At 30.5% G+C, this 14883-nt stretch overlaps 2 protein-coding genes across 2 annotated transcripts in view; one reads left to right on the plus strand and one right to left on the minus strand.

The window, feature by feature from the left end:
* Positions 1–2660, plus strand: part of LOC106467729 (serine hydrolase-like protein) — a 9497-nt gene extending 6837 nt beyond the window's left edge. Inside the window, exon 2 of the mRNA XM_013928103.2 lies at positions 1390–2660. Coding sequence (XP_013783557.2) covers positions 1454–2380 — 927 coding nt within the window. The 5' untranslated portion in view covers positions 1390–1453 and the 3' untranslated portion in view covers positions 2381–2660. The remainder of the gene's footprint in view (positions 1–1389) is intronic.
* Positions 2661–10984: 8324 nt separating this feature from the next.
* The window catches only part of LOC106467730 (E3 ubiquitin-protein ligase MIB2-like), a 65739-nt gene continuing 61840 nt past the window's right edge, over positions 10985–14883 (minus strand). Inside the window, exons 16-17 of the mRNA XM_022395919.1 lie at positions 13716–13936; positions 10985–12423 (exon numbers count right to left, since the gene is read on the minus strand). Coding sequence (XP_022251627.1) covers positions 12194–12423; positions 13716–13936 — 451 coding nt within the window. The 3' untranslated portion in view covers positions 10985–12193. The remainder of the gene's footprint in view (positions 12424–13715; positions 13937–14883) is intronic.

The following is a 14883-nucleotide window of genomic DNA, read 5'->3' on the forward strand; positions in this document are numbered from 1 at the left end:
ACCAGTGCTCTATAGTTGTGCCTGCCCTCTGCAGACAACTGTCCAAGTATTTCCAATTGTTGTCCTTTCAAGCTCGTTGCCAGATATACTGCTTTCTACTCCTCTGTCCATCCATTCATCTCTGCCAGTAGCTCAAATTGTGCTCTATATGCTTCCCACGGTGCCTTCCCATGGAATTCCCGTGGCTTCCTTCATACTGGATCACCCTTATTGCTGACATTTATATCTGGGATGTGACTTCTAGCAGGACTGAATATGTCTGCATTAGGGTTTAGCTGCGGGGCCTGTTTCTTTTCTCTCACTTCTTGTTTCTTTTCTTTTTCCTCCAAGAACTGCTTTAATCTCTCTTCTTGTTTATTTTGCTGTACCAGCTGCCACTGTTGCAGGTTTTCTTGCAAATGCTGTAATCTCTCTTCTTGTTTCTTTTCTTTTTCCTCCAACCACTGCTGTAATTTCTCTTCTGTTCTTCTTGTTTCTTTTCTTTTTCCTCCAAGAAATGATGTAACTTCTAGTCTTGTTTCTCTTCTTGTTTCTTTTGCTGTTCTTGTATTGCTGCCATCAAATGTGCTGAGCTGTATTTTGATTTGCCGCTTCTCATTTCCATTTTTTTTGTCCCACTCTCTGACACCAATTTGTTACGCCTCCGTTCGTATATATACAAGACCACTGCATATCTAGTAGTCTCCCTAGACTTCAGGAAGAGACAGGATCCTTCTAGAAGTTCACGATGTGTTAATAGCTTCACATGACTTTCGCTATCGTAACAATATATTTTTCTTGCTTTCTATCCAAATACAGGCCAGTTATACGGCTAAAATAGAGTTGTATTAGTTGTTATATATTTTTTTCTTGGTTTCAATCTAAATACAGTCCTGTTATACAGCTAAAATAGAGTTGTAGTAGTCTAGTTATAATATGTTTTCTTGGCTTTAATCCAAATACAGGCCTGTTATGCAGCTAAAACACAGTTGTATTAGTTTAGTTATAATATTTTTTATTTTTTGGTTTCTTTCCAAATACATGCCTGTTATACAGCTAAAATAGAGTTGTATTAGTAGTTATATATTTTTTTCTTGGTTTCAATCTAAATACAGTCCTGTTATACAGCTAAAATAGAGTTGTATTAGTTTAGTTATAATATTTTTTATTTTTTGGTTTCTTTCCAAATACATGCCTGTTATACAGCTAAAATAGAGTTGTATTAGTCTAGTTATAAATTGTTTTTCTTGGTTTCTATCCAAATACAGGCCTATTATACAGTTGTATTAGTCTACTTAAGATATTTATTTTCTTAGTTTCTATCCAAATACAGACCTGTTATACAACTAAAATAGAGTTGTATTAGTCTAGTTATAATATATTTTTTTCTTGGTTTCTATCCAAATACAGGCCTGTTATACAGCAAAAATTCCAAAGGAATTTAAAGAGTAGTGATATAAAATCTTGTACCACAATGATGGGTTCAGAGAAACAAAGGAAGGGTCCCAAGGAGGTACAGATACCTCTTCCATATGGCCACATGGCAGCTCAAGAATGGGGACCCCCAGAAGGATTTCCTGTTCTGGCTCTGCATGGTTGGCTGGATAATGGAGGATCATTTGACAGTTTGATCCCTTTATTGCTCCCAGATTTGAGGATAGTAGCATTGGACTTCCCAGGACATGGTCTTTCTTCACACAAACCTCGTGGTGTAATTTATGAATTTGCTCATTTTTTGGTTGATATTAAGAGAGTTGTTGATTTCTTTAGTTGGAAAAAGTTTATTATTATGGGGCATAGCATGGGTGGTGGATTAGGATTACTTTTTGCAAGTATTTATCCAGTTCTCGTTGAAAAGGTGATAAGTATTGACATAACAAAACCCGTGATTGTACCTGATGATGATGTGGCGTATCAGGCTCTCCATACCATTGATCAACAACTTGTTTTTGAAAAGAAACAGTCACCACCTGTTTACACTCCAGACAAGGCTCTTCAGCGTTTAATTAATGGTTTGCAAAATCATGTTACGGAAGAATCGGCAAAACTCCTGATGAGAAGAGGAACAAGTAGATCCAGTAACAAAAAAGGTGTCATTTTTAATCGAGATGTATCTATAAATAATATATCTGTATTTTCACTCACAAAACAACTACATAAATCCATTTTAGAAAACTTGAACTGTGAGCTTCTGATAATTAAAGCCAAGGAAAGATTTTTTTATGAAGATCCTGTAGAGATTAAAGAGATTTTAGACATGTATGCAAGAAATTGTAAACACTTTCAATACCATGAGGTTGAGGGAACACATTTTGTTCACTTGAATAATCCAGAAAGGGTTGCTCCTTTAATTAATGAGTTTATTTCCAAGCAGAGTTTGAACAAAGATGCAAAGTTATAATTGTGTAACATCGTATGCACTAAAGGTTCTTAGAAAAATATGTATAGTGAACTTGTGAATTTCACATTTAAGGAATAACTTTTTATTATTGAATATGTCTCATATCTTTTATTAGTGGTATTGTGCATGAAAAGTGGTGTGAGGGAATAAGTGGGGTAATGTCTATACTTGCAGTTAGAAAAATTTGTATTTATGATGGTAAATTATTCATGTATTGCAGACATTGGTTGTATTTTGGTTAAATATAAAGTTGATAAAAAATGGATGCGATTTCATTTGAACTAAACAAAATGTAAAAGAAAAGGTATAAACTAAGATTGTTAATAATCTTCAACCGTCATAAAACCGTAATGAGTATAGGTGTTATGGTTGTCAAGGTAATTCTAAAATTTATCCATAAAACAAAATATACGCTTGGTTTAGTTACTTCAAAGGAGAAATATGAATATTATTTTTTTTCTCCTTTACCTTTGAATATTATTTTCAAACAAAGGTGATACCACACATTTTTTTTATTGATAATGTAATGTATAGAAATAATTCACCATAATCATCTATAACCTGCTTTTATTGGTTAATAATTGAGCTATTCATGTATATTGGTATAGTAAATACAGGCCTGGCTTTAGCACTTAGGCAAGGTAGTCAACTGTCTAAGGCAGCAAAACCAATAAAGATTGTTATATTACATTTAAGTAGAATTGACTATATTTTGCCTGTTTTATAACTTCCTTTACCATAGCATACTGGACATGTACACTGTAAGATAATCAATTTAAACATAAGCTTCTACTAAGTTGAACAAACTAGACCTTAACGAAGTAATTCACAGCTAAATATAGACAAGTAAAATCAAGTTCTTCAAAATTTAAGCATGTTGATGTAAAATACAGATATGTCTGCTAAAGTTAAGTTTACTAGTAACTGTGGTCATGTTATGTTACATATGTGTCTTAACAATGATAATGGTGCATTTTATAATCTAGTTTAGGGCATAAAAATCCAAAAGCCAGTCCTGCATGAAATAAAACTGTACAGTTGAGTTTTTTATTTAACATAGCAAATATGGAACAAACTAACATAAAAAAATTAATTTAAGATTATAACTGCAAAAACTTAGTTTCATACTTTAACATTTGTTCATGTTTTTTGCTATTTACATGCAGCTTTGAAAACATCAATAAATGTAATAATTATTTCTTCTAAAGACTTCTAACTTTGATATGTTTTCAGTGTGACACGTTTCTAAAAGAAAATATAAAAACACAAGAGCTGTGAACACAAAAGCTCCAAATACTTATTTATACTATTATATGTATAAAAAAAATGTTGAAACAACACAGCTGTTTACCCAGTATTAACAGAGCAGGAGCACATAAATGTGGGTAACAGTGCCATTGATACATATGTTTCCTGATATTTTATAGGATAAATGTTATCTCTTGAATTTAAAATTTCTATAAATTCCTTCCAAAACACTTTTCATTTTTATCAAAAACTCAGTTGAAAGTTTTAGTCCCTTATCAATAACCAACCTTAAAATATTATCTTTTTCATCATTTCATCTTTCCCTCAAATCTTTGATAAATTTCCACATCCAAAGTGTATAACTTTCATTTTCTCACTATTGAAACTATTTTATCACATACGTGCTTGATGCTAAAACTGACATTTCCTTTTGCACAAGAAAGAAATTATGCTTTTCCTAAAACCTTCCTATTGTGGTATATTTAGGTGAAACTGAATTATCTTGAGATAACAGAAGATTCACTCCAGATACTGATTATAAAGTAAAATTAAATCTTAACTAACTGACTCTATTTAAAATGAAATAATGAGACTGGACATAAAGTGTAATACAAAATGAACACTAGTAGTTGTAGTTACTTACACAGGATGATCGCCTTTACTAGATCCTTCATGTTTGACTATACTGACTAAATGATGTTCCAGACCAGGCTGAATAACATGTAACCTTCCTTGGCATCCAAGAAACCTGGCATTTATCCAGGGCGATTAAAGGTAATCATGTGGCTGGTTATTCTCATTACAACATAGGTGATATCACCCGAACAGCTACCCATGGAATGACAATGCTGTTGACTTTCTTATACATGTTGTATTGAACAATATTCTTCCTGGGTGGTGGCAGGTAACATCCATTCTTCCTGGGTGGTGGCAGGTAACATCCATTCTGAGAATAACAAAGGAACAAATGCTCACTTATATCACTCTGCTGTTTACCACTACGTAAATATTTTGTTCACTTCTTAACTTTTCCACCAATTTCATATGCATCCAACTTTCTAAATTTATTGTTATTTCCGAGTCTTTGGTGCACAAAAATTACATTAATACCCTCATCCAAAAAGTTATGAGTGAGAAGAGCAAAAGTACTTTTCTGAAACCACAGGTTTTTAGAAACCATTCAGGAAACCTACTAAATACAATGCCATTTTAGATTTATTGTTAAGTTCTAATATATAAATGGGTGGAGATTGGGAAATATCTGGATGCAAATGATCATTGTTCAATTAGGTTTGATATTTTACTGCACATTGGGATGAAGACCAATGACGTTTGTTTACAAATTTCAAAAAGGAGATTTTTGAATGGATGCAATAAGAATTATCTGTTGTGAACTGGGAAAGGAATTAATTGGAGACACTGATCAAATTTTTAAATATTCAAGATAGACATGTTCCTTGTAATAGAAAAAAAATGGCTGCAAGTTAAAAACCAGGTTGGTTCATGAAGGGATAAAATTAAAGAAAATTATTATAAATTTAAGAAGTTTAAATCGACTGTTATGATGGGAGACTTGGAGGATTATAGCAAACTGAGAGAGTTTGTCAAAAAGGTATATGAAACAAAAGTTTACAGAAAATATGAAAATTAACAGAAAGAATTTCTATAAGTCCATTACAGTGTAAGCTAAATGTTAAGATGGGAGTAGGGCTTTTGAGATATGATAAAGGAAGGCTTGTATCTGGTGGTTATGAGATGGCCATGTTATTAAATTCTACTTTTATTCTTCAGTTTTTTTTACTTATGAAGACTTAAGTAATATTCTTCATCCTGAACAGTTGCTAGAGGGAAACAAGATGATAACATTAATATTGAGATTAAGAAAATTTTGAGAAGTTCAAAGAATGACAAGTCCTCTGGGTCTGATAATATTTCCCCACAGGTTTTGAAGGACGTAAAGGACTGAATATGTGAGGAACTTGCTACTGTTTTTGTAGAACAGTTGGAGGGTGCCAGAGAATTGGAAATTTTTTGGAAGTCTGCTAAAAGATGATTTGCAAAGTCATTTAACAAAGTTTAATATTTGTTGGATCATCTGGTTGATCAATTTCTTAAGTCAATAAGTGAGCTATTACCAGTTTTAAGGAAAATGGGATTGTAAGTTGTATCTAGATAAATATTTTATATAAGTCTAAAGAGGATTTAATGTCATTGGTTACACCAGTGTGTTTATTTTTGGGTTCCTTACTTTAGTAAGAACATTTAATTATTGAAAAGGGTTCAGAGGAGGACTACTAGGATGATACCCGGTATAGAAAGTTGTCTTAAGAGACCAGATTAAGATGTCTGAAATTATTTTCTCTAGAAAAAAAAACAAGAGTTAGAATGGTATCTGATTGAGGTGTTCAAAGCTGTTAATGGAATCGATAGAATTGATGCATCAACTTTTTTACTTATTGGTGAAAATAGTAGGACTAGGGGACACAAATATAACTTCTGACAGAGTAGAAACCTTCTTTAGCTAATACAATTTTACTTTTCTAAGAGTTAGAAAACACATAGATTCAATAAATTAACACAATCATATGATGCCCTATAACTTCAAAAGGTAGACCTTTAAAAAACACTCAGATTATAGTGTATTCTGTATTTGTGTTATTTTTCCAAGAAGGTAGTTAGCCTTTAGATGTGGTGGATATAATAGATTTAAGGAAAGGCCTGATAAATATATTTTTTTACATTTAGTATAAAGGATGGGATGGCCAAGATGAACCAAAATCTTTCTATCAAAGTTTTAATTTTTAAAAAATACTTTTGTTAGTATCATTATATGCGACATAAGGAGTATGACATTATATGCATCTCAAAGGTTGAAAACAGGTACATTATGAAGTATACCAAAAGATTATTTCAAAGTTACAGTTTAAACTCCTAAAGCCAGTGAAGCACTAGAAACCAAAAGGCCTAAGCATAATGTAAACTAAAGATTTTTTTCCCCATATTCCTCTTAATTTGCACATTTCAGTTTCAAAATCTGAGATGTGTGGAAATAGTATTTGAAATATATTTTTTTGTCTCCAACATATAATGGCCCAAGAGGCCTTTTGTTCTATATAAGAAGTTATCAACTAGGCTAGACAGTGAGAGAGAGAGAAGTTTCCCTAAATTATATTTTATATATATATATATATAATACTATAGGCCTAAAATAAACCACGTTTTTTTCTCACGTTCCTCTTAATTTGTCCATTTTCCGAAATGATTATTGTTAAAGTTTATTATCAATTTCGATTGTTTACATTGTCAGGGAAATGTAATGATCATTACATAAAATAAATTACCTTTATTGGAAGTTTTTTATGAATTGCAAAAGGCACAAGTTTTCAGAATAATTACATTTTGGGTTTAATATGTTGTAGCATTCGTTTAATATTTTATGTTATACAGACTTGAACAACAACAGCTATATTATTCCAATGTATGTACAGAAGAAATTCAACTGTACTGCAAGTTTGTGGTTTTTCCATAACTTTCGTTCTTCTCCTTAAGAAAAGCACTGAACAAAATTACCATTTGGACATGTTCTGATAACTTTTCATCTCATACTCTGAATAGTAAAACTATACAAACCATTTATTTGGCTGATTTTGACAATACAGTAAATATTACATAAACAAAAATTACAAACACTATATACAAAAAAAGACTTGTATAGCAATTCATGGAATGCAGTTAGCTGTAACATTAAAGAAGAAATGTATCTAAATAAATAAAGGAGGCACTATATTTTTTAGAACATTTCTTAAGAAACAGATTGGAGTTCTAGCTTATAATAGAGCAAAAGAGTAACCTTCTGACTGCTGTAAGTCAAAGTTGACAGGAACAGATATTACCAAAAAGCATGTCTACAAATGATGCAAAGAACACCAATATTAATTATTTATTTTTTAAGGGTGTACATTTAACATAGCAATTACAATTTGGCCTTCAAATAAGCATACTTCAAAACATGTGTCTCACTAAGCCCATGTTACTGCTGTCATTAACAAATGTTTGTTTGTTTTTTTATCACAGAATGAACACATGATACAAGTTAATAAACCCATAATATTTGTATTCTATGATTAAGTTTACCACGTTACCATAAACTTTTAACTGAAATGAGCTTTAAGATCAAATGTTTCAGTTACTGTCAGCTCTGTATATCATGTTTATTTCTTTATACTGAAATTTTGAACAGAAATGAACTTGAAATATAACCCTAATGATAATCTTACAGTAAGGTCTTAAAATTAAAATATGTATGATATATACAAGAAACCTTGTTAGTATACTTATTTAAGTTCCGTCACAAGACTCGTAATTATTTAACTTTATTCACATACAAGTACCATTTCACATTACAGCACAAGATTTAACTTTCACTCTAGCAACACAATACTTTGCTTTTCAAAAGAGGATTTTAAACAAACATATTGAGATTTCCCTTCTTTTACCTTAGGGTTCAGAAATGCGTATTGAACTAAATCTTTAATTGCACTTCTGTTTGTAGCATCAATATAATTTAAAAAGAATTATCATCATATAAGTAAAATATGTTTCATAATTAAAACGATTCAAGTTGTTCTTGATACATCTTACAATCATAAAGTTAGTCTTTTACTATTTTAGGTATACACTTATATTTTAGCCCTGAAATTTAACATGAACAAATGTTTCTTCAATTTGCAGTGTTTTACATAAAACCCGTTATCACTGTTGGATAATGTTAAATGATGTAATGCACAAACAAATATTTCATTAGATTTTATAATTCAAGACAGCCAATGCACCGAGAAAGAAATTTATTTCTGACAAATGAAAATTAACAAGATAAAAAATGTATTATATGATTAAAAACTTACAGAAATATTGCTAGAATCACTACATAATTTAACTAGGTCACCAAGTGGACTGTAATTTTATCATTAACTTTCTTACTTTTTAGAATATGGTTTAAAATACTGAATATACTTTTTATGACCAAACAGAGAGGCTAAATATTTTACTATGTTTCAATGTGACAGATTTATCATAAGTAAAACTTCTTTTCCTTTTTACATTTACATATGTATTTAAGTAGTAAATTATTTCTTCCAACTACTGGGATTTACAGTAGTTTCAAATTTGGGTTACTAAGTTTGCCTAGGTAATATATCACAGTGGTTATTAATAAGAAATTGATATTAAACACTACAATTAAAACTACTATCCAAGATTACCATAAATAATTAATTGTCAAGCCCCCTAAAAGAATTATTTTACACAAACATGCTAAACTAGGTTTTTATTAAGAAGTACTACAGACTTACTGAGAATGTAGCATAAGTTACCAATGTTTCATAGAATAATTAGGAACGTTACATATACAAAGAATAATTTGTTCATGATTACATTTGTACTACTTCATTTTAGTCTGGTCATCTTTGAATTTATTATTGAAAAAGTTTAAGAATCATATACCATAAAAATGACTGAAATTCAAGCCCTGCAGAGTGAATAATTTCAATAATAAAGATAAAATGGAATAGATTTTTGATGGAAGAGTTCCAAAAGTTAATCCATGGAATTTAAAGATTAGAATGAACAGCCTGAGCTACACTAGTATATCTTATGCAGAATCCATAGTTCTGAAAAGAAGTGCTAAATTAATTTCAAAACAAAGAAATACAATAGATGACAACATTTTAGGTGCCTTCTGTTACTTGTTTTCAGGTCCAGAAGTTGTGTAAGTGAAGCATCTGACCTGAAGACAGGTAATGGAAGTTCCCAATCTTATTCTCATACTTATTTCCCAGGAATAAAAATATCTATACATAAATATGTTTACTACCCAATCTTTGTACAAGTAGTATGACTGAGTTGTGGAGAAGGGGTGTCTACATTTTAACTTTTATCAATCTCAATTATTCTCATTCTGGAGATCTACAAAATACATTTGTAAAACCAAAGCAATCGTTTACTATTTTCTTCCCTTTTTAAATGTTGGAATCTTTTTTATTTAATGTACACTAACTTATAAAACAAAGAAAAACTTGCTCTTAAAACATGTAAATAAAATACTTTTCCTAGTTATACAAGTATCTTTCTTTATAGACCAACTGTTAATGATGAAATCACAAACATAAAGTCCACCTCATTATGACATTTCATGAAGCCTAGACTAAATCTTCCAACCAGTTTGTACATATTCCAAAATCATTTCTGAAACATAGAGGTACATTTTACACCTGTACACATTTAACCCATGAAGACATTAACCTTATGATATTTCACTCCAAGATTAGTTTTATAAGAAAATACCAAAATCAAGCTAAGTTTACTTTGCTTTGTTAAAGATTTTCCTTTTCCAACTGTATAATCTATAAAATACAAATGAGTCTATAAAGACGTTTTAACACTAAATATCACACGAATTTAAGTTACAGAGCCTTCAAAGTAACAAACAGGGCACGTGAAAAGAATTTCTGGAGTTCACCATCATTTGATGCTTATTGTCAGAAGATGTATAATACAGTCAACTTTGTAATCATGTTGAATAAATTCCTTTTTAAACTCCAATTTTTTTAAACCTAACTTCTAAATGAGTTTTATCTCAAGCACCCACCTCCAGTTGTTATAAAGAATATATGTAATTAAACAAAAGCAGATTCTAGTTTAAGTATTCTCTGTTTATGTATCTAGTGTCATCTTGGAACAAAATGTAGTTAAGAAAGTTGAGATTAATGCTTTATGGACAGAAAAAAAAACGTTAAGTAGTTTTTGCGAAAATATTCAAAATTCGACTTACTGGGTGGAGAGAAAGGATTAATAAGAAGTCCAAACTAGTGTATATATATATATATATATTCCAGGTTTCAATGTATTTGACAAAGGAAACCAAATATTTCTCTAAATTTCTGAAAACACTTAAGCTTCTGTCAAGCAATTCCATCCTAATTTAAATTTTCTGAAAATTTAAGAACAACTGAGTATATGGAATGCTTGATATAACTAATATACACAAAGAACAACACTTTAACACACCACATTACTATAAAATTATAATATATTATAACTTCAAATAATCAGGTTTATGGCAGAAACAATCCACATTTCTTGTTAGGTTATGAAAGTTAAAAACTTGGTTGATGATCCATGATTGAAAAGAAAAACATCTTTCATACCAAAATATGTCTAGGTGACATTTATATTAAATGAAACTTATGTTTGTACTAGAATTTGATGAAAAATGAATCAGTCATAAAATTAAATAATTTTCTTTTTTTACAATAATATATACACCAAGAGATTCAAACCTATTTTAGAAGAAAAATGTAAACAGCACACAAATTTACTAACATTTTCAATGAAATATAGTTACTTAAAGCTACAATTATATATACAAATATCAGGAAAAGACAAACCCAACTCCACTTGAATGTTATCATCAATTAGACAAATCATAAATAATTCCCACTTAGTCACTGAGCAAGTTTTCATGACAATCCATAAGTTAATATTTGTACATTTTATATATTTTTATGAAGTATCAGTTATTGTAAAATTATAATACAGAATAATGTTTTCAAATGTACATTTTCATAAAATATTGAATGTTATATATTTATTTGAAAACACACCAATTCAACTGAAATTTTTCATAACTTTTACAACCAACCAAGTCTAACTTTATTCATCCAAACAGAATAATTTGTAAGGAAAGTAAATAAAATATTCTATTTGACACTTGTTATATGACTTTCTTCATCCAAATAAAAGCCAAAGATAGGGAAAGGAATCAATATTGTTAGGAATTAAGTTACTAGGGAGTTAGACGTATTTGTTTCAAATACTAAAAAAAAAAAGTAACGTAGGAGAAACTTTCAAAAGAATAAATGCATATCACGAAGCACCCGAGATAATTTTTGTATTAAGAATTAATTACAATTTGGAGATTCTTTAAAAGAATCTGCCTTTAAAACCGTCTCCCTAATATAATGATTTATTTTTGCATATAAGTACCATCATTATAGATGGCAGTTCAAATCTCTAGCTTGATCTGCCTACGAATTAAGTGATTTAAAAAAATTAGTCAGGTCCTGATATAGGTATGCTTATACATACACACACAGAAATTTTTATCTTAAGAACTTGTGTGTTTATAATCAGACCTCCAAGAGACTGTCTCTTGTAGGCTTAATTTAAAAAATACACACACACACACACATGTATATATATATATTTCTTGTTTACAATAAAATCTACAATTTGACCACCAAAAATTCAAACAGTAATAGAAAATGTGCTTAGACAATTTTCAAAACACAGAATAAGTCAGAACTTTTCGAAAATTACCAAAAAAACTAAATATATACATAAGTTAGAAAAAGATGGGACAAAAACATACGCACAGTATGAAATTATATGTGTTAATATCCAATAACCCTATGCTGAGGGCACAGTTTGTCAGGTTTCCCTGCTATTCTTCCAAAACAGTGACAAGAATATTTTCAAAGATGGCACTTCTTAGCTGCAATACAGCTTTTAGTACAAGTTAATTTTCTTTGTGATAGGCTTCCGACACATGTGACAAGTCTTCAGAGTCTGAGCACATTTTACACAAGCTCCATGACCACAAAGAAATGCTACATTTCTTCTCCTTTCCATACAAATAGAACAACAGTGAGCCTCTTCAATCTCTTGAATTTTGGTTTCAAGATACCGTAACCGCTCCACACTTGCCTGACGAGCTTTTGACGAAATGACCCGACCACCTGGAGTGAAAAAAAGATTTCTTACACAAATTGGACATTCTGCAGAAGACATTGTAAGATATAAAGGATGTATATTTCAAAGTTATTGTATAATGATATAAGATATTTACTTTATATCACTTATTTAAGAACTCCTCTTGTTTTTCTTTACTCTATTTCATCATTGTATTTCACTCATGTCAACTTGACCAATGTTTTTTAAAGTTGTACTCGACTATCTTGCTTCACTTAACATACTAGTTGGCAATAGTTCATATAAGTCTTTGGAAATTTTTTCCAGGACATTTTTCAACTTTTCAAGTAGTAGTTTCCATGACTATATATGATAAAAAAATCACATTCTAGAAAACATTTGAATGTCTTGGATTCAAAGTCTGCAGCCAGTTTTGGTTAAAAAGAAAAAATGAAACACTGGGTATGCCCATAGCCTTTGCATTTAACTTATATTTTCTGCTTTTCAAAGGTAATTACAATGCACTTTCTTCCATAATTGAGAGATTAATCATGCAGTCATAGACCACGTAAAGCCTTCCTTCTGTCACTCTAGAAGGGCCTAACCAACACTGTACAAGGCATTTCTTGTGTAGAAAAAGCATTCTAATTTTAGTACAACAGTATTCATTCAGCCATGAACATGTTTACTTTGTATCATTGATATAATTTAAAGTATTCTGAATGTCAACCTTCGTAGTGGTGTTGCCATGTTAGAAACATTTGTTTCTGTTAAATATTGATTCGTTTCTTTTTTCATAAAAACAATGAAATAGCCAAAGAAAATAACTTTTGAGTAAAATTTAAAAACTTGAATTGCTTGATGCCTCTTTAATCCAACTCAAGTAGTTTTTGACACATTAAGGGCCCAAGAAAAACTTTGCAGAACTGAAGAAATGGTTGTCAGATTTATCAAAAATGTTTTTAATAAATTATTCTTCCATAAATTTCCAACACTGTTTACTTATTTTTTTTGCTGACATAATACCGGCGAGACGTAAAGTCTGAATTTTAGCACAACTACATAATCTCCTTAAAATATTTCTGTTCTAAATGAAAATAAATTTTTGTTATAACATAATAGATTAACAAAACTCATTATAAGGAAAGCTTTTCTTTCTTTTTTCAGTCTTTTTATTATATCTGTCATTCAGTAATTTAAATTTCAATAAAAACATTTGTATCAAGTAACTCTTTTTATGTTTCATATTATTTTGAAACTGAGTGAACTGTCTATTTTAATCCACATCTAACTGGTAGTTTAAGAATCATACAGATATGGTAGTAGTATTTCAAATTACCTAACCCAATTTTCTTAAGAATAACATCTTGACAAGATATACACTTCTTCATTCGTAAGCAGCAGTCTTCACAAGCTACCTTATGACCACAAGGCTCAAACAAAACTGAAGCTGAAACTTCACAACATATCCAGCACTCTGAGCCAGCAGATGGTGTAGCCTCGGATGCTGGGCACGAAACATCTGGATTTTCCCGCAAACCCAGAGACTTGGCTTGAGCACTATAAAAAGTACCACAGTACATCAATACAACAAAATCTCACAATGAATAAAAAAATTGATTAGAATAGATGAAATGGATCATAAACTTCACTTAGTATCATCATCACCACAATGGATATTTTTGTGTTTACAAAATGTCAAAGTATTTTTTCTTACCTTTAGGTAATGTTAATCTAATTACTCTTAACTACTAAACAGATATATCTACAAAATATAAAAATTAAATAAAGAGGCCAACATATGCAGGCAATTGCAACATGCCTCTGTCAGGCAATTCCAACATGGACAATTTTGACACCCTAAAACTATCTATTATCACTGTTTGGGAAAGTATCTTTATACCAAATCCCACATAAATTGTCCAAAATACAGCCTAAAATTATACTTTTTTTGGCATCTTTGTACCAAATTTCATGTAAATTGGTTGAAACAAGGCTAAGTAATTGACTAAATCCCCTAAAATTATGGGTTTATTCAACCTTTTGACTTTCCTAAAATGAGGAAAAATGGGTAATTAACACATTTTTGTTTGTATATTTGTAGAAAAACTATCTTTGTATCAGATCCCATGTAAATCGGTCAATATATGACCAAGTAATTGAACAGAAACCCCAAATTTGTGCTTTTTTGTGAGCTCTGACACCCCTAAAAAGACTCAAAATGGGCAAATCCAACTTTTTTTTTTGTAGATCATTGTGTTAGGCACTAGAAAATTTATATTTTTTGCCAATTTTCATAATTGCTGTAAATATGACTGCAAAGGAGCCCAAAACATACATTTTGGGGTTATTTGACCTTTAACCCCATAAAATTCTAGAAAAAAAAAAAAAACCTAAATCAAAAAAAGAAAAAGTTTTCTAGGCTTAGACCAAAGTATAATTCTACCAAGTTTCAAGTCAATCTGCCAAGAAATAAATGAATGGAAGTCAGCTGAAAGGTGTTTGGA

Source organism: Limulus polyphemus, unplaced genomic scaffold, assembly GCF_000517525.1.
Source record: "Limulus polyphemus unplaced genomic scaffold, Limulus_polyphemus-2.1.2 Scaffold2721, whole genome shotgun sequence".
Taxonomy (NCBI): domain Eukaryota; kingdom Metazoa; phylum Arthropoda; class Merostomata; order Xiphosura; family Limulidae; genus Limulus; species Limulus polyphemus.